General features: G+C 43.2%; 1 protein-coding gene across 5 annotated transcripts in view; it reads right to left on the bottom strand.

Annotated features, from left to right (window-relative positions):
* The window catches only part of ODF2L (outer dense fiber of sperm tails 2 like), a 42,495-nt gene extending 19,758 nt beyond the window's left edge, over positions 1–22,737 (bottom strand). For 2 of the 5 annotated variants that reach the window (XM_063136728.1, XM_063136743.1), the window contains exons 1-10: positions 22,655–22,737; positions 19,946–20,044; positions 16,970–17,133; positions 15,248–15,374; positions 14,026–14,157; positions 12,655–12,717; positions 11,083–11,154; positions 8,587–8,703; positions 4,480–4,665; positions 1,197–1,306 (exon numbers count right to left, since the gene is read on the bottom strand). In XM_063136728.1, the coding sequence (XP_062992798.1) occupies positions 1,197–1,306; positions 4,480–4,665; positions 8,587–8,703; positions 11,083–11,154; positions 12,655–12,717; positions 14,026–14,157; positions 15,248–15,374; positions 16,970–17,133; positions 19,946–20,044; positions 22,655–22,687 (1,103 nt within the window). In that variant the 5' untranslated portion in view covers positions 22,688–22,737. Of the gene's footprint in view, positions 1–1,196; positions 1,307–4,479; positions 4,666–8,586; positions 8,704–11,082; positions 11,155–12,654; positions 12,718–14,025; positions 14,158–15,247; positions 15,375–16,969; positions 17,134–19,945; positions 20,045–22,542; positions 22,611–22,654 lie in introns of those variants that run through there. The other 3 variants (XM_063136735.1, XM_063136750.1, XM_063136758.1) reach the window with 3 other exon arrangements.
* Between the last annotated feature and the right edge of the window lie 3,146 nt (positions 22,738–25,883).

The following is a 25,883-nucleotide window of genomic DNA, read 5'->3' as shown; positions in this document are numbered from 1 at the left end:
TGACTGAAGTTCATTATTGTATCTTCGGTGCCAGCCTTTTTGTTTCCTCTTTGTATTTTATAGAGTCCTATCCAGCCTATGATAAGAACATAGCATACACAATAAAATGTATCACATTAAAAGCTACGGCCTCATAGTAACAGACAACAACAAAACATGAGAAAACTTCAGTAAAATGGCTGTCTGGGAGAACAGAATTGTATTTGCCTAGCACCGAATGACGTGAGGTATAAGTGCCAGAGGGAGAGCAGGACATTAAAAATATAAGAACATCATCATCATTATCATTATCATTATCATTATCATCATCATCATCATCTATATACTGCCCCATAGCTGAAGCTCTCTGGGCAGTTAACAAAAGTTAAAAACATTGAACATTAAAAAACAAATATACAAAATTTAAAACCATAAAAACAAAAACACAACATCTGAGTGTTTACGGTTAACTTTATGCAACACTATGGTTAACTGGTTTATGGTTAACTTATGCAACACTAAGTCGGCTAAGCACACCAATATTTATTGAGCTGATTAAAATTGTTTCTGACCTTCTCAATTGAAGCTCTGTGTTCTTTGGCGTAACCAATATCCTTTTTGGAAGTGATTACGAGGGACATTTGGGCTGGGCCAGGGATGCCTGCAGGCTACAGGCAGCAGCACACCAAGCCATTTCTGGTGGCCCACTAGAGCCCTCTGCATCTGTTGTGGTGGCACTGCCTAGGCCTTTCCATGCTAGTGCTGATACTAGCACTAGCACATAAGAGCCATGCTGGATCAGACCAAGGGTCCATCTAGTCCAGCGCTCTGTTCACAAAGTGGCCACACATTCTACAACCAGGATGCTACTATTGGAAAAGGTTTGCTGGCTGGTCTCCACTTGACAGATCTCCAGAGATGGGGAAACTTGGAGATGGAAGAAGATCATAAAACACAGGTGGCTGCATATGGGAGCAAGTGGTCCTTGAGGCGGACTGGCTCTAAGTTGTTTAAGGTTGGAAATGCATGAGAAGCCAGAGGGGCTGTTTCCACAGTAGTGAGTTTTATCATCTATATCCCATAGAATTTCCACATTCTGAAGTCTGCATGACATTTGCAGATTGTCCTAGAAGTAATCAAGCTTTTAGCCAGGCTGTTCACTTTTTTAAAAATAAAAGAGATAGATTATTTGCAAGAGGTACAATGGATGAACTTACTTTTTCAGAGTTTCAACCTGAACTTCCAACCTGACCTTTTCATCTACTACCGTCTCGTGATGACTTTTCCAGACATTAGATGCCGAAAGCGCCTCAGACAATTGGATTTCCTGGAGAGTGAATAAAATACAGACCATGTAATATAAAGAAATCATTTTTAATTCTGCCCAATTCCCTAAACACAGGAGGAATTTTCATTCAAAGCAGCTTCCAAGTGTATTGCAGTAGGACAGAATATGAACTTAATCTCAACGTAAACACACCTCTAAAAAAAAACATGGAAAAACTGTAAAAAACTAGAATCTGATGGGATCTAAGACATCTTACCAACCTCCTAGCAAAGACAAACATTTAAACCCACTAAGACGGTTTTTCTAAATGATGTATTTTACAGGTTTGTTCAGACAATTCTTTTTATGAAAGATGAGGACATCCCTTCAACCCTTTTGATTAATTCAGATCACTTCTCATTTGCTGTTTGCCTAGCAGTTACAGACAGGGATTAGACGTTGCTGCTTGGATATATTTCTCCCACTTCAACTGCCACGAGCTCCTGATTGGCTAGTGCCCATGACATCACAGACAACAAGCAAAGCAATGAGATCACAAGGCAGGTTTTAAATGACGTTCTCCCCCCCCCCCCCCCAAACCAGGACATTTGGGGAACACTGAGTACTTGTAATTAAGCACTTGGTTGATAGTTGTACAGTGAGGAATTTCATACAGGTGACTGAATGGTCTGGGGTAGGAGATAGAGCATTCATATGAGCCAAGTGGTCTGCCAGAAGAAGGAAGCCTTCTCCTCCATGCCCAGCACAGCAATGCAATGTGCTCTTGGTCCTTCCTCTGCCAGCCCTCAACATGCTAGTAAAACTGTTTGCAGGCTAGTAACTTTTGTGGGCAACAGAGTGTTCTGAACCAAACACTACCACAACAGTCAGTTTGATTCTTCTTAAACAACACAGGATATTTAGCAACGCATCATCCAAAAACCAAGGAAAATCCAACTACTTAAGGCCATATGGCAGAAAACAAAAGCAAAACCATAACCAGTGTTGGCAGCAGTACACACAAATAAAGGAGGTTGGCGTTGAACATTTGCCAGGCGTTAACTATATAATTTACATACATAGTAGAAAAGCCAGCCACATGACCGAAAGAATGACCGGGTTCGGATGCTGTGCTGCGGCTCGTCACAGGTTTATTTAAATCATAAACCAAGGAACCCTATTGCATATCCAGCCCCCAATTGGGGGTTGTTGTGTCTTGTGTACGTGGCAAGTGTGGGTTATACGAGGGTTAAACAACCCTCGCATATTCCTAAAACAGACCATAGGTTTAACTGTTCATGTTTAACCCTCACAGAACCCATGCTTGCCAGGTTTGCACAACATGACAACCCCCACAAGTGGAAGTTGCATATTCAAAATGGATTGGCGCATGTGCCACAGCCTCACCATGGGTTAACTGGCGTGTTGTATGAACAGCCCCAGTCTCTAGTACAGCATCTACAATGTATATATGCTAATTTAACAAAGTGAAATGTTTGTATGAAAGCTTATCCTCAGTAGTTCCAGAGCTGAAGGAGAAAATTACAGAAATATAAATAATGCATTAAAATACTGGGAGGTCTTGGAGCAAAACTGATCAAGGAACGTGAAACTACGGTTAGGAGACTGGGCATTGGTCAAGCACTAGGCTTATGAACTCAGGTCGCAGAGCTAATGATGAAACAAAGTCTTATGAACTGAATGCCAAGTCCAGGTGTCATTAGTTGAACCAAGGCCCTAGACTACCCTTGCACAACCTGGTGCCTTCCAGGTGTTTTGGACTTCAACTCCCATCAACCCCAGCCAGCCTGGTCAATGGTCAGGAATTCTGGGAGTTGCAGTAAAACAGCTGGAGGGCATCAGGTTGGGGAAGTGTCATGATTCCAAGCCCTCCCACAGAGATGCAAGACAATAAAGAGGTCTGTCAAGTAATCCACAAAACTTTATTCAGCAAATAATAATCTCTTCACACCTGAATAGAGAGTAAGCACTAGAACTTTCCTCTAGGCTAAAACTTGGTTGTCTAAGGTAGGCAACTGTCCTTTCTACAAATGAACAAAAGGGGAAGGTTTTTTTCCCTGTGCCACTTTTACTTCAGGGAGGATTCCTCTGAAGAAGTCTTTGACAAGAAGCTAGCCAAGCTGATCACTTCTTGCCTTCTTTTAGCTCCACCTACTTGAGCCTGCAGAGGACTCTGGGATTGGTCAATCTGAAGTCCTTTCTCCCTCTGAGGAAAGCTGAGTTCCCACAGACTTTGAGTTGTTAGCATTCAGTCTGGTAAACTCCAGTGAAGATTCATCCCTGGCTCCTGAAGAGCCTGGGAGAACCTCCTCCCCCGCCTCCTGTGTTGGCTGGTACATTTCTAGCCTGTTTCTTCTGCTTCAGAATCTGATTCCGATTGACAGCCCAAAACCCCTTCCCCGACGCTAGGGAGAACAGGCCTGATCTCGAAAAGAAGGGCTGACCTAGGCCAAGCCATTATCAAAAGACCCAGCCGGTAGTGGTTTATTTTAATTAGAGATGGGGTACACATTCCAAGAGGGCCAGAAACTGAGGTAAAAGCAAAAACAAGGTAGGATACCAACACAAGATGGACTGTGGTCACCTCGATTCTGCTCACAGTCACTCAAGTGGGGAGTCTAAAAATACAACCATTAAGTTATCCACAGTATCACCTTTCCTATATATTGTGTTCTACTCTTCTATTAGAAGCTTCAGAGCTGTTTACTTGGGGCTCCCACTGGGCTCCCATCTAAACACTTTTATGTTCCTTAGTGTAACTATTGCTACAGGATTAGGTGTTTCCAGGCGTTTAGCTGAATTTTAGTAGAATGGCTTCTTGCTGCTTTGGCAGGTGCAGTGTCTGAGTGATCACCCAACTACTGTATACTGTGGCTCAGCTAACTAATCCTTGAGGCAGGTCTAATGTTTTGTGATCACTCCCTGTGGGATCCCCGAATAAAAGCAGATCACCTTTTCAGACAATTCTCCACACACATATGAGAAAAACACTCCAGAGATGAGGCCATGCATGAGTATTACTGTGTTGCTTAATAAACTCATAGGAAGGGCATTATTCAATGTTATGAACATTGATTTGGGGGGGGGGATAGTAAAATATGTCCCTTAAATGAAATTTCTCGTTTTATCGTTCCAGCTGGCATTTTTTAGGGTGATTGGAGCTACAGTGTAGTTGTTATTTTGAAACAATGGCCTCCTATTCAGCCACTCACCTTCTCCCTCATTTTGGACAGTAAGCTTTCCACAGCCACTTTCAAGCGTCGGGCTCTTTGTTTTTGAACACCAGCGGCTTTTTTCAGGGCATTCCTCCTCTCCTCTTTTCTTTCCTTTTCAGCCAAAATCTCCTGCTTATGTTCTCCAACTTGTAGCTTCCATTCAGCCATGTTCTTTTCTATGGTCTACAATGGAATTAAGAACACTTACTACATGTTCAAGGAAGAAGTTAGTGGGTGAAGAGGGGAGTGTATGTGCGTGTGTGTACACGCACATATATTTCCAATAGAATCAGCTGTTGTAATGGAAGAACCAAGATGCATATATGTTTCTGATTTGAATAATTGTCTCAAGGAATCATCATATTTAGCAGACCACTTAATACGAGAGGCTCTAAGGTCAACATTGTTTAATGGCATTGAGTCTTCTGCACACATTTTTACGCCTCCAAACTCTAATTTTAAGGCCAAAGGCAAGTGATCACTCTCTGGGCGACACTCAACCCTAAAGTCAGACACCATAGTCAACAGATTGTAAGAGATCATAATATAGTCAATAGGCGATGCTCCAAAATTAGATAAAAATGTAAATTCTCCAGGACTGTCGCCCTTCATACTCCCATTCACAAGTATCAGATCTAAGATATTAACCATATTCAAGAGGCATAAACCTGCATAGTTATAGCCTTGATCCTTACAATGCCTATTAGGTAAAAGATGACCTGAAACTGGTTCAGGGGGTATCAAATGAAAACACGAAAAAGAAATTCATCATTTCCACCAGTTCTTGCATTAAAATCACCTGCGACAATAATAAAAGCTTCAGGGTAAAGTAATAATAGACTATTGATATAATCCTCCAATTTAAGCCACATCGTAGTAATTTGTGATTGCAATCGGAGGGGAGGTAGATAAACATTTATAATCAGAAGGGCATTTGAATCAAATTTAAGAATCAAAGCGGTAGCATATTGAGGCAGGGGCTTATAGTCCATAATAGATACACGCACATATAAAAGACCAAACTAGGGTAAATGAGAGACAAAAAGGCAACTTCACATGTTTAGACTTGGATCATGAGAGCACTTAAGACAACTGGTTTAAAGTTAGTCATGCGGGCCAGTTGAATTACTCTGGTGGAGCTACTTAAAATGTGCGTGAAAGCTGCACTGAAATATCAGCCCAGACACTACGTAACTTTGAAACCCAGAAACCCAGGAGATGTTGATGGCCCCGATTTTGATGCAGCTGTGAATTCATTCTGGGTTTTAGTCAGAATCAACCAGAACTCTAAAGGAACTATCCAAGGTGCTGAACCCAAAATAGGTTCAGCAGCTTAGATCGTTCCTTTAGAATTCTGGTTGGTTTTGGATAAAACCCACAATGGATTCACAGCCCCACCAAAATCAGAGCTACCAGCCTCCACTGCCTGAACCCAAATACATGGTGGTAGCCTGACCCAAAGAGCCTGCCAGCAATGCAGGCAGAGGTTGTCAATTCTTCAGTCGAAGCAGGACTGTGTCCCTAGAAAACGTGGGAGAAGCTCTTCTACGAACCTGCTTTCCGTAAAGTCATAATATCAGCCTTATTTTCACACTTATGACTGATGCAGCTTTCCACTAGCCTACACAGCTGGAATGTTTAGTCAATTATATTAAAATGTTTTGATCAACCAAAAGCATACCCCCCTCCCAATCAAACAAGCAGCAGGTTTTAAATTTGAGTTGTTTTAATATCGGGACGTACAAGCACTGCATGCAGCAGGTGCCACCCAAGAGGAGAGAAAGCCTCTTTGGAGGTATCATCCCAAAGGAAACATGCTTTCGCCCCCTCTTCAAAATGCTTTACGCAGAAGAAAATGGGGGCACCTTAAACGGAGCGATAAAAACTTGTGTAATCAATCAACTGACAGTGTAATCCTATGCATGTCTACTCAGAATTACTCCTTGGTATGTGTGTATAGGATTGCGTATATACGTTACTGCACCTGCACTCGGGAAACATCTCATACATCAGCATTGCATAAACACTGCAAAGGGTCGCTAAGGCTTTTAACAACAGGCTTCACCCAATACAGCAACTCTTAGATAGATTTGCCAGCCTGCTTATACTGCTACAATATAGTAGACATACAAGCTTGCTAATACTGCTATTCATATCCCCGAACAGACGCCAGTTAACAGGGCGTTTTTCCATATGGAGGACAGGGTGGTCTTCCAAGAAGCAACCCCACCGATGCCACTCCTCTGACCTGGCCAAGTTATGGATCCATCTGTCTTTATAATAGGACATCTGCAAGTACAATCACTGGGGCGATAATCACGTCAAAGCAAGCTTAGGGGTATAGAGATATTATTTTGATTGGATCAGGCAGTTTCAGGATGTTGCCTGCGGGAACATTTTTCAGCTACTGGTCCAACATAAACTCGCTGAGTTTACACTTCTGCGGACTCAAACTGGCCACTAATACCTCAGTCTAGAACAGTCTGAAATACTTTGTGGCGTGCCAGGTCAATTGCCGGCCACCCACAATGGGTGAAGGCTCAATAAACCACCTGGTTTTGCTGCCTGCTTGAAACTGCACAAACAAGGAAGTTGTCAAGGTCCGGCAGGATACCGTGACCTGGTTCACACGATCAAAACAGTGTCACGGAGGGCTACAGTGCTTTTGAATATTCGAGCCATGGCCATGGTTGTCATATTGTCTGAACCCTGGCACCATGGGTTATGCGAGGGATAAACAACCCTCATCTAGCCTATGTTCTGTTGTTGATTTATGTGAGGGTTGATTATTTAAGCCAAAGTGGGCTGTTCAATCATGCAAACTGGCCCAATATGTGGCTGGTGGGCAGTGTTCAAATTGATAGGCAACAAGTTGTGCAGTTCCAGTTGAGGTTTGCCAACAAGGGCAGTTAGCCATTTCTAGAGAATGTGGCTGTTATTTCCAGTCTCACCACAAGATGTCACCATTACAGCACTACAGCTTTTACAGATGACCCCCCAAAAAAACCCCAAAACAAATTACAGTTAACACAGGTACAAAACAGCTTTTATAGGAAACAGTTACGGCATTCTTCAAAAGACCTGCCAGTTTTAAAGTCTGGTTACACTTAAGAATCCATATCACTATAATATGAATGTAACATGAATGATACATCAACATGTCCCACTGTTTTAAGACTATGTATGGTGGTAAGCTGAATGTGCTGGGAACTTATACATGCACACTCACAAGGAGGTAAGCCCCATTGAACTCAATGGGGTTTACCTGTGAGTAGGCATGCATAGGATTGCACTGTCAATTGTTTTTTGATTCTCTTAATACAAAAACGAGCAGAAAAAGTATGGGACGCCTTATGCCCCAATTTACAACAGTGTAATTTTTAAGATGAAAGCTATTTCTTAGGCTACACAGAAACATGATTTCAGCCCACATTTTCAGCAGCAATCCTTAGCATGACTTCTTTTATGATACCATCACACAGCTTAAAACCAATGATAGAATAGCCAAGAGAGGCTAACCAGAGTATAAACTCCCATTATAGAGGTGACTCTGTTTGGGAGTCTGGTGTAAATGAACTGCTTTCTAAAAGATGCCATGTCCAAAGTATTCTTCACTGGGCAACAAGGTACCAGGTTTTTAGAATGATCGGCACCAGGTATTCACATTGGTTCAATAATTTCTTTTTCAACAAAATCCAACAACATCTCCAGTTTGGAAATTGAAGTAGTCCAAACGATATGTGGCCTCTATAAATTCTAACATTTAAGAATAACCTTCCTCCAGGCCAAGAAAATATATTGGGAATACACCTACTGCTTTTTTAACTCTTTGATAGACTATGGAGTACCATTTCTACAGACTGCGAATTCAGAGTAGACAAGGTTGACCAAACTTTGTAAAAAGTGATCCATTTACATCTTTAAAAGTTTCGTTGTTTTAATAAGATTCATGGTTTTCTTTGCCAAATTTAAAGAGCTTACTTGAGGAAATTCTGTATAACTACCACGTGACTAACAACTTCAACCCACAGTCGTCTTGATGTCCCCCACACCCAAAACATATGCTCTATTGAACAAAGGAGTGAAACCAATCAAAATTCTAACCTGAAATTTTGTTCTCAGTAGATTATTCTCAGCCTCTTTTTTCTCTATCTGACACTGCAGGTGAGTCTGCAAAGATTGTATCGATTCAGAATGGCGTGATGCTTTTAGTACATTCGCCTAAAATATATAAGAAAACCCGAAATCAATTGCAGTGTCTACAGAGCAGTACCTAGAATGAGCATTCATAGTCTATGGCAGGGGTGGGGGTACTCTCTTTCAGCCTGGAAGCTAAACTGAATTTGGGAGAAGCTCTCGGTGGTGGTGGTGGTGGGCACATTTCAACATTGAACAGGACCACAGGCAAAAATGGTGGGGCCAAAACTACCAAAGGTACCAGCACAGTTTAGCTGAAAGCTCTTACTACCAGTAACTAAACCTTAGGAGAGGCATTTCAACATTGGGGAAAGGGAATAAATTGTGCAAAAACTGGGAAATCCCCAAATTTTGGGTGGGGGCCAGGGAAAGGGGGCGTGGGCATCTGAGGAACCTCAGAGGGCCACACTGGGACCCCATGGTTTGGCCTATGAGCCTGAGGTTCCCTCCCTGCTCCTGCCCTATGGGTTGTCTCCTGCATTGTCCTTCCACCAATGGCAGGACTCCAGCAGAGGCTCCCCCTGGAGTATGGAGAGAGAGGCTGTTGCTGCCAATTATCCCCCTCCCCTGCAGCTTCCCTCTGCCACTTCCCTCACTGTTCTTTTTATTTAATTACATTTATATCCCACCTTTTTTCCTCCAAGGAGGCGCACATAATCCTTCTCTCCATTTCTATCCTCACAACAACAACCCTGTGAGGTAGGTTGGGCTGAGAGGCTGTGACTGGCCCAAAGTCACCCAGTGAGCTTCCATGGCCAAGTGGGGACTAGAACCCAGATCTCCTGACTCCCAGTCCAACACTCTAGCCACTACACCACACCTGACCCCCCCAGAGCAGGTTTACAAGGGGATGCAGGAGGAGGAGGAGGAATTGGCAAAAATCCACCAGCAAGCCTTCGGAAGCACAAGATGTTTGCAGCACCCACTTGAGGAGCAGTGAACTGAGAAATGGTCTCTTTCTAGGGAAAGGCAATGTCTCCATTGGCAGCTGGACAGGAGAAACCCATTGGCCAGCCTGAACCAGATTTGCAATGCATTTGCAATGTGTCTACTCAGAAGTAAGCTCCACTGAGTTTAATGAGGCTTCCTCCCTAATAAATGTGTATAGGATTGCAGCCTTAGGGCACTATCCTATGCATGTTTAGACAGAAAAAAGACCTGCAACTCCCAGCATGCCCCAGTCTGCAAGGCAGGTTGGAAGGTGTAGGCCTTTTTTTCTGTCTAAACATGCATAGGATTGTACCCTTAAAGTCATTTAGTTGCGGTGAAATCAAAGTTAAGAACATAAAAACAAAAGGAGAGCCATGCTGGATCAGACCAAAGGTCTATCCAGTCTAGCACTGTTCACCCAGGGACCCACAAGCAGGACATGGTGAAATTGTACCCTTCCACCCATGTTCCCCAGCAACTGGTGTATAGAGGTTTACGGCCTCTGATACTGGAGGTGGCACATAGCCATCTGGACCAGTAGCCATTGAAAGCCTTCTCCTCAAGGAATTTATCCAACCCCTTTTAAAGCCATCCAATTTGGTGGCCGTCACTGTATCCTGTGGTAATGAATTACATGGTTTAACTATGCACTGTGTGAAGAAGTACTTCCTTTTATCTGTCCTGAATCTCCCACCTGAATCTATCAGCTTTATGGGATGACCCCAGGTTCTTCAACTTGTTTGCAGAACAGTTTTATTTGTACATTTACACCCTACCTTCTCTTCCAAAAGAAAACCCAAAGCAGCCAACAATCACATATGAATACAAATCCAGTATAAAACAAAACAAAACAAGAGACTTATAATTCACTTAATAGACACAACAGAAACATTTGTAAGCATTAAATCAGTAAATTCCTATTGTGCAAATATTCCAATAAATAAGAAGTGTTGGGTTATTCCCAACCAATACCCTAGTCAAAAATATGCATTCTTGGGCTGCAATCCTGTACATATAGTGAAGCATCCAATATTAGTCCTACTTAAAGTAGACACACTGAAATGAATGGGACTTAAATGGGACTTAAATCTAATTTATTAACATTGGATACAACCCATATTTGTGGGTAAGCTCCACTGAACATAATGGGGTTTACTTCTAAGATGACAAGTTTAGGATTGATCTGCTATATACCCCCACTCCAGCAGCTAACACAAAAATATTGGGACACATTATTGTCAGTACATGTTTACACAGATGCAAGAGCCACTGAGTACAGTCAAGCTCACTCCTAGGTAAAGCGGCACAGAATTGCAGCCTAAAGCAGAGAAATCCATCCTAGAAGCTGAAGATGCCAAGAGAGAAGGAGAAAGCCATTGCAAAATCTTCTAACTTGGCACGCAATTGAGTTATAAGGATGTGGCTGCTGAGACTGAGGACAAAATATCTGTTCAAAGGAAAATGTTAACTTACTTTCTCTTCTTGAAGCTGAGTCGAAAGCTCTGAAATGTACCTTTCCTTTTCCGTCACTTCATTTTTGAGACACTTCAGGTGGAAAAAACAACCACCACCAAATGTGGTTTTAAAAAGAGATATTAAAGGGAGAAGGTGGGAGGGGGGAAACAGTGCAGAATAATAAGTATACTGGCGTTTATTTACTGCCTAGGGCTGTTTGCATGTCATGAAGCTCTACTGATGTTTTTTATATTTCTGATGGTTTAAAATTTTGGATGCTTTTTAATGTTCACTGTTTTAAACTTTTGTAAACCGCCCAGAGAGCTTTGGCTATGGGGTGGTATATAAATTTAATAAATAAATAAATAAATAAATAAATAAAATAGCCAACACCAACACCCCCAGCATCATAAGACTTTGGCAGGGCAGGCAACCTGGTGCACTCCAGATGTTTGGGTCTTCGTTGGCTGGGGCTGATGGGAGTTGTAGTCCAAAACATCTGAAAGGCATCAGATTGCCCATTCACCCAATTTGCAGAATCTTTAGACATTCCTGAAAGTATCGAAGAGAAAAAGCAATCAAGCTAATTGTACATATACTCTTATATGGATTGATCAGAGAGGTCATAACATTTCCTATGTGCAGTGGCACACGTACTCCCCAAACTCAGTGCCACATGTAAGCTATTAACACCTGTGTCACAGTAGGGATCTGGATTTATATCCCTTCCCCATATATTCGTATTATATTTAATATTAAGTGCCTGAGATCTCCTGACCTAAACCTTAGGCTAGGGTGTTGATGTTCTTTTCAGGCCAAGGGCCAAATTCCACTAGAAGAATCTCAGGGGTGGGGGGCATTCCAATGGTGGGCGGAGCCAAAACCAAAAGAGGCAGGGATAAAATAAAAAAAATATCAGCACCTTTCAGCTTAAAACTCTTATTGCCAGTCTTAGGAGAGGCATTTCAATATTTTAAAATGAGGGAAAAACATCCTCCTAAATACCTCCTGGCCCACACACTTCCTTAGAGATTCTCTGTGCAATCAGCATGTCATATTTTAGCCAAAAATTGTGTTTATTTTAAATGTAGCAAAGAGCGGGAATCAAAGAAAGACAAGCTGCACAGAGCGTAGCTGAGCTCATTTTTCCTGTTCTCTGGAACTACATATGCCATCCTTAAGAATGTAAGAAGAGCCCTGCTGGATCAGACCAAGAGTCCATCTAGTCCAGAATTCTGTTCACATGGTCGCCAACCAGCTGTCAACCAGGAACCCACAAACAGGACATGGGTGCAATAGTACCATCCTACCCATGATCCCAGCAGCTGGTGTACATAGGCTTACCGCCTCTGCTACTGGGGGTGGCACATAGCTTTCAGGACTAGTAGCCACTGACAGCCTTCTCTTCAAGGAATCCTACGTCATCCTGATGCCTTGCAGATGTGTTGGACAAGTGCCATCATCCCCGACCTGCATGGGGTTCTCCACAGCTGGAGGGCACTAGTTTGGGGAAGGCTGCCTTAATATATCTGAAAGGTTTGGGGATTTTGCCTTTCATGGCAACAGGACATGCCAGAAAACAGAACTTACAGCAGCTTCTGTTTCACTTTCAGTTAACTTCTGTATCAAATCTTCAATCTGTTTACTGATGATCTGCAAATAAGAGAAACGGGACAAAAGTGATTCAATGTCACTTAATTCTGCATGCAACACAGCAGGGTAATATACTCCAGGTAACATCAAACTCCTCAATATTTTAAAATAATCATACTGTCTATTTACAATTAAAAGCAAAGAAAAATTCTTCTTCCTTGACAACCCCTAAGTGAAAATACCACAGCTAACCAGTCAGACGTCCCAACAACCCCCATCCCTGGGTTGTTGAGCATTATGTGCAAACCAAACTGTTGTGGGAAGAACTTAGGGTTCAGGCGTTTACATGCCTTTAGCCCAGGGGTAGGAAATTGGGTGACTGTGGGCACCAATGAATCCCAGGACACTTTTTTTTTTGGCACCCAGCCATTTCTTTAAATTAAAATGTTATGCTGGCAGCTGGGATTGCTGTGAAATAAGTATCCATTGTTGCTGAAAACTGTGGCTTCAAACGAGTTGTTTAGCGTTTTGGGGCTCAGACTTCCATTTCTGTATTGTACTTAATCTTTGGGGCAGGTTACTTGTCCTTTGCCACACCTCCCATGGCAGCCATTTTGTGGTGGTGCTAAGGAGAATTTTATTAAATTTCCAAATGTGCCCATGGCCCAAAAAGGTTACCTATTCCTTTGGGACATTTGTGTTGGCATACTTGATGCATATCCTTTCATAGTGACATTATTCATGAGCACATTCACTGCAAGTAGGAGGGGCAATAAATGGATGGGTAAAGAGACAAGCTGAAATCCTCTTACTCAGAAGCAGGTTGACTCATGAGGAGACCCAGCCTGATGCTTGACATGCTTGATGCAGCGGCAGCTTTTGTCTACAAATGGATTTACTGCGTGAAGGGAAATCAGGGCATCTTTTAATGGATGTGGGAAGGCTTGCCATTGTACACATTGTACAACTGGATCCTTGATGCAAAAAAGGCTTTAAACTGCTCTTCCTGATCCCCTGCAGTATCTATTTGGAAAGGAAGAGCTAAAACCTTCCATATAAAGCAAGAGGGGCAGAGTCCTTCCTTGCAAATGGATTTGGTCATGAACAATTGCTGTGTTTCTCTTTGCTCATGTGGACTAGCCACACGCAAAGAACAACATAGAAATTTATTAAGGAAGTGGTAGGACAACAACACTTGAGAACTAGCCACACTTTGTTCCAGGAGGAAAGAAGCTGGAAGAAAGAAGACACAGCTTGATATTATCTTAGCTTTCCCCCATCCAAATCCTACTTCAAAAGAATTAAAAATACTTTAATGTGTTGCTGGGCAGTATTATACTTGGTCACGGGTTCTGCACATCCTCTTACTTCTTTGTCCTTGCTTGATCTAAGTAGTTGTTGTAACAGTCCCTTCATAGTTTTGAGAGCCTCCAGCTCCTTTATCAGCAAATCCTCTTGCATAGAAATCTTTATCATATCTGATGCAGAAATGTAACAAGCCTGGCAAAACATTAAATTGCAGTTAAATTGTTTTTTGGGGGGAAAGCAATCACAACATGCTTTCGCCAAACCAGTTCCTGTTAAGGTGGTCACTTTAAAAATGAAACCAATTTAAAATGCAGACTATTGCATCACTTAAATACGCAGAACGACCCCAAATACAACAAAACATTTGGCTATAAAGCATCCCGCAGTGAGGGCCCAATCACACATTCAGTTAAAAGCAGTACTGCTGGTCTGAAGCATCATCCGTCGTATTCAGTATTTACGTTGTCACACCAGTCTGCTTGCATCTGGCTAGCCAAATGGCTGTGAAGGAGAAGGTCAGAAAGACTGCATTTTGATATGAGCACATGTTACCCCCCCCTGGTGTGGAGAGGATCAAGTCCCCTGCACCTACTCTAGAGTAAAATGAAAAAAGACATAGCTGCTACATACAGGTTTAAAGTAATGTCTGTTTTGGCCCACAGGCTTGGATCAACAAATCTCTAGCACAAACGGAAGGCGCTTCTGTTCATGCCAGGGAAAAGCCCACCATTTCTGCCAGCTTCCTGTCCAGCTGCAGCCTCCTGAGTTGAGCACTGCCCCAGAGGATTCCCTTAACCTCCAAAGCAGGGGTGCTGAACCTCCTTCAGTCCGAGGGCCAAATTCAATTTGGAAGGAGTTCTAGGGGGCCACATCTGAAGGCAAAAGAGGGAGAGGGCAAAGGGGGTTGTGGCCAAAAAATACTTGCTGGCTTTAGCTAGAAGATTTTACTGCCAGTAACTGAGCCTTAAGGAGAGGTATTTCAATCTTTTAGAAATGGGGGGGAAACTGCACTGGGGAACCACCAAACAGTTGATGGAAAGGGGCATAGCGGTTTCGGGCTCCCTAAAGGGCTGGATTGGGCCCCCAAGCCCGAGGTTCTGCACCCCTGCTCCAGAGTGACTCTTGGACTGGGGGGTGGACAGTTGTCTTCAGCAGGAAAAGAGTGGGAAAGCCTGGTAGTTCCATCAACAGATCTCTGCTTGCACTTGCTAGGATCTGAGCTATAGGATATATTGCAATGCCTTTAATTCAGTAACATTTCTTGCTAGCTGGTTCAACTTACTTCTGAAATTCTGGCAAGCGTTTCTTTAAATGACGGCAAAAACATTTCTGCTGAACCAATTGCCAACTCCGCTTCGTGGAGCTTTTTCTGAAAAGTGACTCTGTCACGAATGGCGTCCTCCCACAACCTAATGATGAGAAAATACAAACAAAAAGGTCATAGATATTATCAAACACAAAAATGAACCAGCATCAAGTCTCAACTAATGGTTCATTAAAAGTACAGTTGCTGGGAGGTTAATTATCTTTTAGGAATTGTGAAATGGCTGTTTACATTAAAACAAGGCAGTGTTCTGCAACCTGGTGCATTCCGGATGTGTTGGACTGCAACTCCCGTAACTCCCAGCTAGCTAGGAATTATGGGAGTTGGAGTCCAACACATCTGGAAGGCTGAACTAAGATGTTTTGCCTGAGTAAATCCTAAGGATTTAGACCATCATTTCACTTAGTACTGCTGGCATTTTCGACACAGAAAGCACTTCGTTTATAAAACAGCATTAGTTTATAAAACTAATCTATATATTGCTTGCAAAAGTTTAGTGTGTCCACAGGTATCAATGCACGGTGAATCAAGGCTTGCCAGAATGTGTGCACACAGCAAACGCATGCGCAAATGTTACATTTGGTGACCCACACGCCAGTTTCATGTTACTTCCTACACCGTGCTTAAGTAGAGAAAATGCATACTGTGTGGAGCAGCCCATTTTGGGTACATGTAGCTTTTAGGAGGCATGCTGTTTTTTTCTGCAATGTCACTTTTACAAATGAAAAGCAAGTGGTGCTTCTGAAGCAATTTATAGACCTCTCTTCTCTTACACAGAGCCATTCTTCTAACACTTTCTTGATTGCACAGAAAATTCTGATTAAAATATGTGTTCATCAGCAGTCTTTCAATTTATAAATCAGAAAGCTAATCAGAAGAATAAACTGATCCCATGCATTTTAAACTCTTACTCAATTCCCCCTCCCTTTCCTTAGGAAGAGCGAATGTAACCTTCTGCAAGATTTAAGTGAGACTAATATTGGATACAATCCGGTATACGTCAGCTTCCTACTGGCGTGAATCCATGACAGCGTGGAGAGTGAGCTTCTGAAGGCATTTTTTAAAAAGCCTTTGCAGTGGAATGCAAAAAGGAAAAGCCTGCATGTAATGACGAATTCACACAACCCGCCTGTTCAAGCATTAAACAGTTGGTATGTGCAGAATATTCAAGCTCTTCTCCCACACTTTACTTGTGTGTTGTGTCTTTTTAAATTGTAAGCCTGAAGGCAGGGAATATCTTCTTCCTTTTTTACTAGCAATATATAAGAATCTCCAGGAGCCCTTTTGGTTGAGGAGCGGGGTAAAATGTCTCTTTCTTTAAATGAATAAATAATTGTCTAACCAATAAGTTCACTATTTCTTTAACAAAATATGGTAAAAAAAATATGATTTGTTTTCCCAAACTGCATTCCGGGGGTGCGGGGCGGGTAATCAATCTTTCAGTTTGCTTAAAATAAACCTCTAGATATTACATATGACTTTGTGTACATTTCATTTACAAGCGATTCGGGGGGGGGGAACCCCCTATAAAAAATTATACCTCTCTTCCGATAGTCTGAGGGAAGTAATCACATGCCATTTTACGCTTTAATGAAGAACAAATAAATTGTACAGGAAAATATTTGAACTGTGGAATATGCATCCCAGCACCACCCTGACCCACCTCAGCTTAAACCGTACCATTTTGTTTCACTTTCGCTCAGGCTTTCTTCCAAAGAGCTATCTTGGGATTTCCCTTTAAGGCATGGCAACAGTTCTTTCATCCTGGTCCGGTGTTTATTCACAAGTCTGTTGTATGAACTCCAGCTCTCCTTCAAGGGTTCTACCTCTATGCTTTCTGGAAGCTTATAAAATATTGAATGTTGTTTCACTCCTTATTCTCCTTCTGCATCCCACCCCACCACCAAAGAATCCTTAAGAACAAACTCTGCATCAAAATCCAGAATAGCAATTTCACTTCAGAGATTCTCTCGTTTCCATCTCTGCCTACTACCAAAATGGTAGGTTTCTTTCAGCAGATTGTTTTTGACAACCCAAATTACACACATGAGGTCTGCAACAAGGGACAAAAGGGTAAAGCCTCCCACCCCCCTATGCTAGGGTCCCAATTCAGATAGGGTCTCCTGCACATACTTTGGACTAAAAAAAGATGTAACTGCTAGCTTTGGTTTTCAAGTGATGGCTGGGTTCACACAACATGTTAACTCACACTCAAGATTGAGTATGGGTTGTCACTGAACCATGAGTTGTCATTGAATTGTGGGTTGCTGTGTTGTCTGAACTCAGCCATGCCCGATTCAAAGTGCTGGTATTAACATTTAAAGCCCTAAACAGCTTGGGGCCAGGTTATCTGAAGGAACGCCTCCTCCCATATGTACTCCCATATGTACCTCCCATATGTACCCTAAGGTCATCCTCAGGGGTCCTTCTCCGTGAGCCCCTGCCAAAGGAAGTGAGGCAGGTGGCTACCAGGAGGAGGGCCTTCTCTGCTGTGGCACCCCGGCTGTGGCATGAGCTCCCTAAGGAGGTTCGCTTGGCACCTACATTATATGCTTTTAGACGCCAGGTGAAGACCTTTTTATTCTCCCAACATTTTAACAATCTATAAATTTTAAATAACATGGTTTTAAATTTGTAATTTTGCATTGCTGCTGTTTTTATCTGGTTGAGCTTTTATATTGTATTTTATATTATGGTTTTATACTGTTGTTTTATACTTTGAATGGTTTTAATTTTTGTGAACCGCCCAGAGAGCTCCGGCTATTGGGCGGTATAGAAATGTAATAAATAAATAAATAAATAAAATAAATAATAAATCCTAGTGTGTTAACCACAAACAACCCACACTTCCCAACCCAACAATACACCATGGGTTCTCTTCATGGTTAACAAACCATGGTTTGTTAGCATAGCTGGGTTCAGACAACACAACAACCCACGGTTCAACAACCACCCAAGGTTCGATGACTCAATCCATACTCAACCTTGAGTGTGGATTATTGTGTTGTGTGAACCCAGCCATTGTGTACTTTGAGCCACAAGCAGTCATAATAACTCAACCTTTTATCCAGCATTCACTTATGCTATAACAACTAGCTGTATTTATTGTATTGTTCTTTTCAAATATCATATAATGAAATGAGACTGGGCAGAGGGAAGTGAGAAATATCAAGGGTTACACACAAATGTGATCACGGTCAGACAATTTCAGAGTAATTTTATTAGTAATTTAATTTCAAACACCTGACTTTCTGGCTTATTTTAAAACAGGAGTGGGGGAATTCTTTCAAGAGGAGGGCCTAATTCCATTTCCCATGGGGGGCGGGACCAAAAATACCAGCATACTGTAGCAAAAAGCTGTTACTGCCAGTAGCTGAGCCTTTGGAGGAAAAAAAATTGCATAAATGCTGGGAAATCACTGAACAACTGGTGATTGGGGGAAGGGGGCATGCCCATCTATGGGTTGCTGAAGAGCTGGCTGTTGGCCTGAGGGTCCCTCTTAAAAAAACCAACCTTCCTAAATGGCTTGTGACCTCGGTACTTGAGGGAGCGCCTCTCCCTATATCTGCCTGCCCAAAATATGAGATCTGTTGGGAGGAGCCCTCCTCTGTGCCCCACCAACGCGAGACATATTATTAGATTGTAAGCCTATGCGGCAGAGTCTTGCTATTTACTGTTTTACTCTGTACAGCACCATGTACATTGATGGTGCTATATAAATAAATAATAATAATAATACATACATACACTATGGTGGGATGTGGGAGAGGGCTTTCTCTGTTGTGGCACCCTGCTTGTGGAATACCCTCCCCTTGGAGGCCTGACTGGTGGCAACACTGGCTTCATTTCAGCGCCAGGTTAAAACATGGCATTTTAGCAAACCCTTCAAAGGCTAAATTCTCCATGGTTACACATATGGCATGTCTACACCAGCCCTATATCCTGGGGTAGTCCTTGGATTGTCCCTACGATGCACAGAGGATCCCAGGGGCAACCCGGGATGAGCAAGGACTTTCCCCGGGATATAGGGAACCGTGGAAAACCAGACTTCTGAGGTCCCAGGACCATCTTACGAAGCACAGGCCATGTGGCCACTGCTCCTGAGTTGTCCCATCTTCCCTGCGAGTAGCAGGGCACTTGAAATGGGCATGGAGCTGCATGGCGGCAATCCATACCCATTGGGGGTGGGGAGCGGGTTTTTTTAAAACCTTACTTTTGCGCAAAATGGAGGCCGCGACATCTTTCCGGGCTGTCTAGATGCTGGGGGAGGATTGCAGAAGCCGGTAAGTCCACGATCCTCCCCCCTCCCCCCTCCCTCCCTCTACATCTAATCTTGTGTTGTTGTTTGAGAAGGGGGAGATATAAACCCACTAGGCTCACTAAAACCCCTTGCATGTACCAAAGCAGCCCTTCAGATTACAGCCACTCTCCTTAGAGACCTGCAAATCATTTGTGGGCTTGCAGTAGCAGTCTTACGACTATATAGTTAAGATCTGATAGAAACCAGGTCATATTTATATATGAACTGATTAGGGATTTTATTATATTAAGTAGTATATAGGAGGCATTCCAAATATATAAGGAAAATAAACGTATTTTTATTTTAAATAAACGTATGGAATATATTTTTCAGTCACAAACCTTTTTATAGCTTACCTCATAACTGTTAGAAGAAAATAACTCCCTTTGCACTTGGTAATGGGACAGATCACTGCTATGTCCATACAAACTGGATAGAGAACCATTATCTTCTTGCTGAGAAATAAACATACATAGAGATGCCTGAATTTTTATTAAAAAACACACACCCCAAAACTTAATAACAGCAAATTCAAAAAAGCTGTGCTGACATTGTAATGAACACAATGAATTTAAATTCAATGTTTTAGAGAGGAAGAAGCCCATGAGTTTTCAGAATGGACTATAGCTGAAGTAATATGCTGCCACTAAGCACTGCAGGTTAATTTGCTAATGTAGTAAAAAGTATTGTTTAATAAAGCTAGCACTTCTGTAATTTGCTGAAAATAAATGAGAAGTAAATATATTTTACAGAATATTTATAACTGAATTCTTAAATGTCTCAGTTTAGTCATGCACAAACCAGATTCTATATTACAAATGTGACATTTTCACAGTCTTGTAGGCACAATTATGCCAAACAGAGCTTTCATTACTATCAGCTCCATGTATGCACTCGCCCAGTCAGTTGTAATGGGGCTCTTCTTATTTCACCAATCACCTCAAGCCTGGTTATATTTGAAACTGAAGTCCATCTGCCCCTTTTATTAGCACCTTAAATCAGTAAAGATTTTACTTCTATAAGGGCCACGAGAGCAGAAGAATATTACAAAGTGAAAAGCAGGAAGATGGACAAGGAGAAACCTATAATAACCCACCCTATTACAGGGGATCGCAATAGGTGCCTTTCTAAGGAAATGAGGCATCCTTTATTTTGGAGGATCATGGGATGATACAGAACTGCAGGTAAAAGGAAGCACCAGGAAAGGCACAGAGGGGGGAAAATGCACTTTGGGGTGAGGACTATGCAAGCCGTCTTTCCGTCAAGTAACCATGGTGTGGAGTCATTTGTCGGAGGGACATCCCCCACCCCACATCCCACTGTTATCACTGCCTACGATTGCAACAGGGTAGAATCAAGAGAGCTGTTAAAGAGGGGTCTCACACACAATGGCTTTCTCACCTCCTTTTTCCTGCTGCAGCTCCTTGCACCCCCTGATAAAACACTGCTGAAGGAGGAACTGGAAGAAATGCAAGACCACCCCTTTTGTGTGCACATGTGCAGTCAGCTCTCTGGATCCTGCACAATTATCATGTCTCTCATATAAGAATTCCATAACAGTCCATAGAACATTTGCCACAGTTCTATTTATCCTGTATTTGGCAAACTGTTCTAGTAACACGAAAATCCAGTTAGCACACACACACACACACACCCCACACACCCCTGTTAATTTCAAGCCAGATAGATGGGAGGGCTCAAGACTGCTTCTGTTGCTGTTATTATTTATTATGCAGCTTTTTCACATAAATTTGCCCAAAGCTGCTCATAGTACAAAAACAGTAATACAAAAAGCAGATATACCTACCAAAGCTGTCTACTATTGAGTTATTTCAAAACATAAAGCTTTCACTTTGGAAGCCACACATTCCACTCCAAAATTCCAGAGGAAGTTGCCATTTACTTACGGTGTGTGTGTACTCAGTACATGCTCAGAGGCACCCTTGCCTATAACTGTAGATGCTACAACAGGGCTGAATCTTTGTTCTGCAAATATGTTTGTTGATAGTTCAGATTATATCCAGTGAAGACATGCAATACCTATATCCCCCCCTCTCCCTCAGACACACACACAAACCAGTGGCTTGTTCAGGACATACTTCATAGGAAGAAGAAAGTGACAAGAACAGAGGACCCATCAATTGCCTCTGAGCAGCCATTTAATTCCCTGGCTTTTTTTTTACTGGGGGTTAAAAACTGTTTTAGTCCTATCCAGAATTTAATCTGGACTGAGCTAGAAGTCAAGTGGCCTAAATTTAACCCTCTTGCAACAGAAAGCTCAGGCCTCTCTCTGCATTTTAATGACTTATGGTGCATTTTTAGATGGATTTTACTGTTAATTTCCTGGATTTTATTATGAAAGCTGCCTGGGGTGTCTCACAGATGGAAAAGCAGGGTACAAATATCTATATAAACAAACAAACAAACAAACAAACAAACAAACAGTAAAGTACTAACAAAGACAATGCTGATTATAAACCAGTAGGCTCACACATGTCTGGAAACTCTTTCCTCTGATCCCAGACCCGTGAAAAGGGGGAGGGGGAAGAATTACGGCTGCTCAGCGGCAAGGGAAAGGCACTCTGCACATGCTTAGACGCACATTGCTTTTCAGATGTCAGCATCATAGCTTGGCATTTGGACCAGCCAGATCCTGGAGGTTTAACCCAGACGTTCCTAAGCAGGCTGCATGCGTTGACCTCGTCCACGAGTAGCCATAAGCAGCGCCCATAAAGCAGCGGGGGCTTTGTAGATTAGAGGATGCGACAGCACGCAAGCAGGGGTGCGGCGCCCACTACTTCTCTGAGCCCAGAAACCGAGCGCTGCCCTTCTTCTCCCAAGCGCGCCACAGACCGACCTCCCACCGCTTGCCCCCATCCAACCCCCAGTTCTCCTCCCCTCACAGAATGGCGTTCCCGGCCGTCCCACCCGCGGGGACAGTTGGAGACATTACCCCGCTGCCCTCCATTGCCGGCCTCCTGCAAACGCGCCACCGCGATCTCCGGCGGGAAAGCGCCCTGGCAACACCGCCCGGAGCGTCTGGAATCGCAGCGCCCCCAACTCACCCGGCTGCGCGTGCGCGCCTCTCCCTTGGGCATGCTCAGGAGCAGCGATTGAAGCGCCCCGTTGCCCTGACTTTGCCCTCTTCTCCGCATGCGGCTCCCCTTTGACCTATCCGAAAAGAGGGAAGAGTCTGCACAGCTAAGGTTTTTCTTCTTCTTCTTCCTGCTCCTGCTTTTTCTTGGTGAGATGCCTCAGCTAGAGAAGGCTACAGAGGAAACAGTTCCGAGAATTCAAGAACAAACGATCTGGAGAAAAGCGGTTGAGCAAGCATGAATAGAGCATGCTCGGCGACTCTCGCTGAAGCCGCTGCCCTTATTCTGCCCTCACTTGACGACAGCCCGAGCAGGAGCGGGATATTCCCATTCACATGAGAGAAAGTGTCAGCTTATGTATTACAGCAGCATCCCCAACCGCCATATGTATTACTACAACTCCCATCATCCTCAGCGATGACATGCTGACTGGGGGAAATAGGTTGTTGTAGTTCATCACGTCTGGAGGGCATCAGGTTCTGGAAGGCTGCAGTAGATGATGATGATGGTGGTGGTGATATTAATGTGATGGCAAGATTAACTTCTTACTGTGACCTCTTTTGCTCTAAATAGCAGCAGAGTCCTGCTAGGTATCCACATTAAGCCCCCCCCCCCCCAAGGCCTACACCAGGCTATATTTGTTCTTGTGTGTCTTTGCTCTGTACATACAGTTCAAAAGCTCACAGTGTTTTAGACGACCAGTTGGAACATTACAAGGGAAGGGCCGTAGCTCTGGCCGAGCACACACTTTGCATGCCAAAAGCCCCAAGTTCCATTCCTGTATCTCCAGATGGGGCAACAGATTCCTGTCTGAAACAGAAGTCCTGTGCAGTGTTCTTACCTGCCTTAAAACAAGGATGGCAATTACGTTCATGTTATGCACACGTAAGCACACACCCATTCCTTGGATCTGGAAAAACTATCGCGCAAAAGAATAGTTGTGTAATATTCTGGCTCATGCGCCCCTCATGGACCTCATTAATCTGCACCCGTTATTCCAGTGTTGTTCTTTCTTTCATATTGTATTATTCGTCTTCTAATACTACGAGACATTTTTCTAAGGTTTTTAGAAGTCTAAGCTGTGGTGTGATGGCTGGAGGACATCAGGTTGTGGAAGGCTGCAATAGATGATTATGACCCATGTTTGTGTATAATTGTCATGATGGCATAGGACAAATGGGACTATGTTAAAGAACATATTGTTACACTCCTGCACTTGTAGGGACTTCAGTGCTTACACAGACTCCAGTATCCTAGAAAGGATACCGGCAACTGACCAAGGCCTCCTTCCAGCTTTGGCTTCTGGCCTATTATGACATCAGTCAGTGGGGTAAAAAGGCCTTGCTAACTTGCAAACTGCCAGCTTCAGAGGAGGGCAACCTCAGGGCTTCTGAGGTGATGGCATTGAGAGCCAGTGTAGCCTAGTGGTCAGAGTATTGGTCTGGGACTCAGGAGACCTGATTTCAAGACCCCCCTCAGTCATGAAGCTGACTGGGTGACTTTGGGGTAGTCGGTGATACTCAGCCTAATCTACCTCACAGGGTAGGTGTTAGGATAAAAATGGAGAGGATGATGATTATGAAACTGCCTTGGGATCATGGCAGGGAAAAAGGCGGGATATAAATGTAATAAATAAAGCATAATCTGTGGTTGAGGTGGGCTCATTGCAGTCAACTTTTGCAGCCCTGGCATGTGAGCCTGTTTGTGACATCACAGTAGTGGCTCAGCCCATGGCGGGGGAGGATGTGCTCACTTGGTGGCAGCTTCAGAAGAGGGCAGCCTCAGGGTCTCACAGATCTCACACAAGCAGCAATAGCCACAAGTCGCCTGGGTGCACCTGCCTCTGTCATCACCATGAGAGCGACATAAGAAGAGTTTAAGAAAGGTGTGTGTGCAAGGAGAGAGAGAGAGAAGGGGGAGACTTTGACAAACATATCACCGAAGATGAGGTATGAGGGATGGGGTGTATTGCATTTACTTCGGAAAAGTTGGTTTATCTGTTTATGGAAAACTGTTTATTTCAGCGTCTTAGGATCAGTCCAACTTAAGGAGCATCTTCTCCCATATGTTCCCGCCTGACTCTTAGAATCAACTTTGGGGGCTCTTTTCTGGGTGATGCCACACTCAAGGGTGGGATGGATAACTCTGTCCCTCAGGCCAGTGGAGAAGGATGGCTCCGACTTTGGTGGAGCTGTGAATCCATTCTGGGAGTCAGTCAGAACTTTGAAGGAGCTATCCAAGTTGCTGGTCTAAATTGGGGCTAGGGGTCATCACCTTGGAGAGATCATTAAGAATTCTGGTTGCGTCTGAATGGAAACCCAAAATGGATTCACAGCCCCCAGCCTCCACTGCTTTTCTCCCCTGGCTTCAAACTGCTTGGACTGCAAAGCTATGGGTTGGTTAGGAAAATCTGCCATCTAGTAGCTGAAGATAACCAACCAGTAGGACACAATGAAATGAATGAAAATGAATTGATGCATTTTCATACTGCTTCATTATTACAAGCAGGACCAGCATCTCTTTATCTCACTAAAGAGAGAATGCTTTCCTTTTTCTACCTACTGAGGGAATGTCTTTAAAATATTGCCATATACAATCTTTATGATCAGCATCCATGACAGTTTGAGGTGACAACACAATAGTTCAATTGAGGGAGCAAGTGAGGATAGGACTGCAGCCTTAATAGGAGTATACAGGCAGAGGTACGCAGGACAATTTTGGTTTTTTCTTTTTCTTTCCAGTGTTTCTGGAAACCTGATTCCTGGAGACCCTTGACTGACACATCCCAGGTCGGTATGAGCATGGCAGCTGAATCCCAGAACAAACCCATGGGATGTCCATCCCAACTCTTCATGGAAGGGAACAACGCCCCACATCTCCCTCTGAGAATTTATTTATTTATTTATTACATTTCTATACCGCCCAATAGCCAGAGCTCTCTGGGCGGTTCACAAAAATTAAAAACATTCAAAGTATAAAACAACAGTATAAAAACATAATATAAAATACAATATAAAAGCCAGGGAGAAAGGCCAGGGACAGCGATTCTCAAACTCATCCCCAGGCTTGTCTTCGGGTTCCTTGCTCTACACATCTGTCAAGAGATCTCCTGCAATTCTAATACACCTCCCTTGTGGAAGATGGTGGGACGAAGAAGAAGGATCCTAGGATTTCTTCCTTTTTAAGGAGGATTCCTCAA

Source organism: Elgaria multicarinata, chromosome 1 (assembly GCF_023053635.1).
Source record: "Elgaria multicarinata webbii isolate HBS135686 ecotype San Diego chromosome 1, rElgMul1.1.pri, whole genome shotgun sequence".
NCBI lineage: Eukaryota > Metazoa > Chordata > Lepidosauria > Squamata > Anguidae > Elgaria > Elgaria multicarinata.
This window is presented reverse-complemented; position numbering and strand designations above follow the sequence as displayed.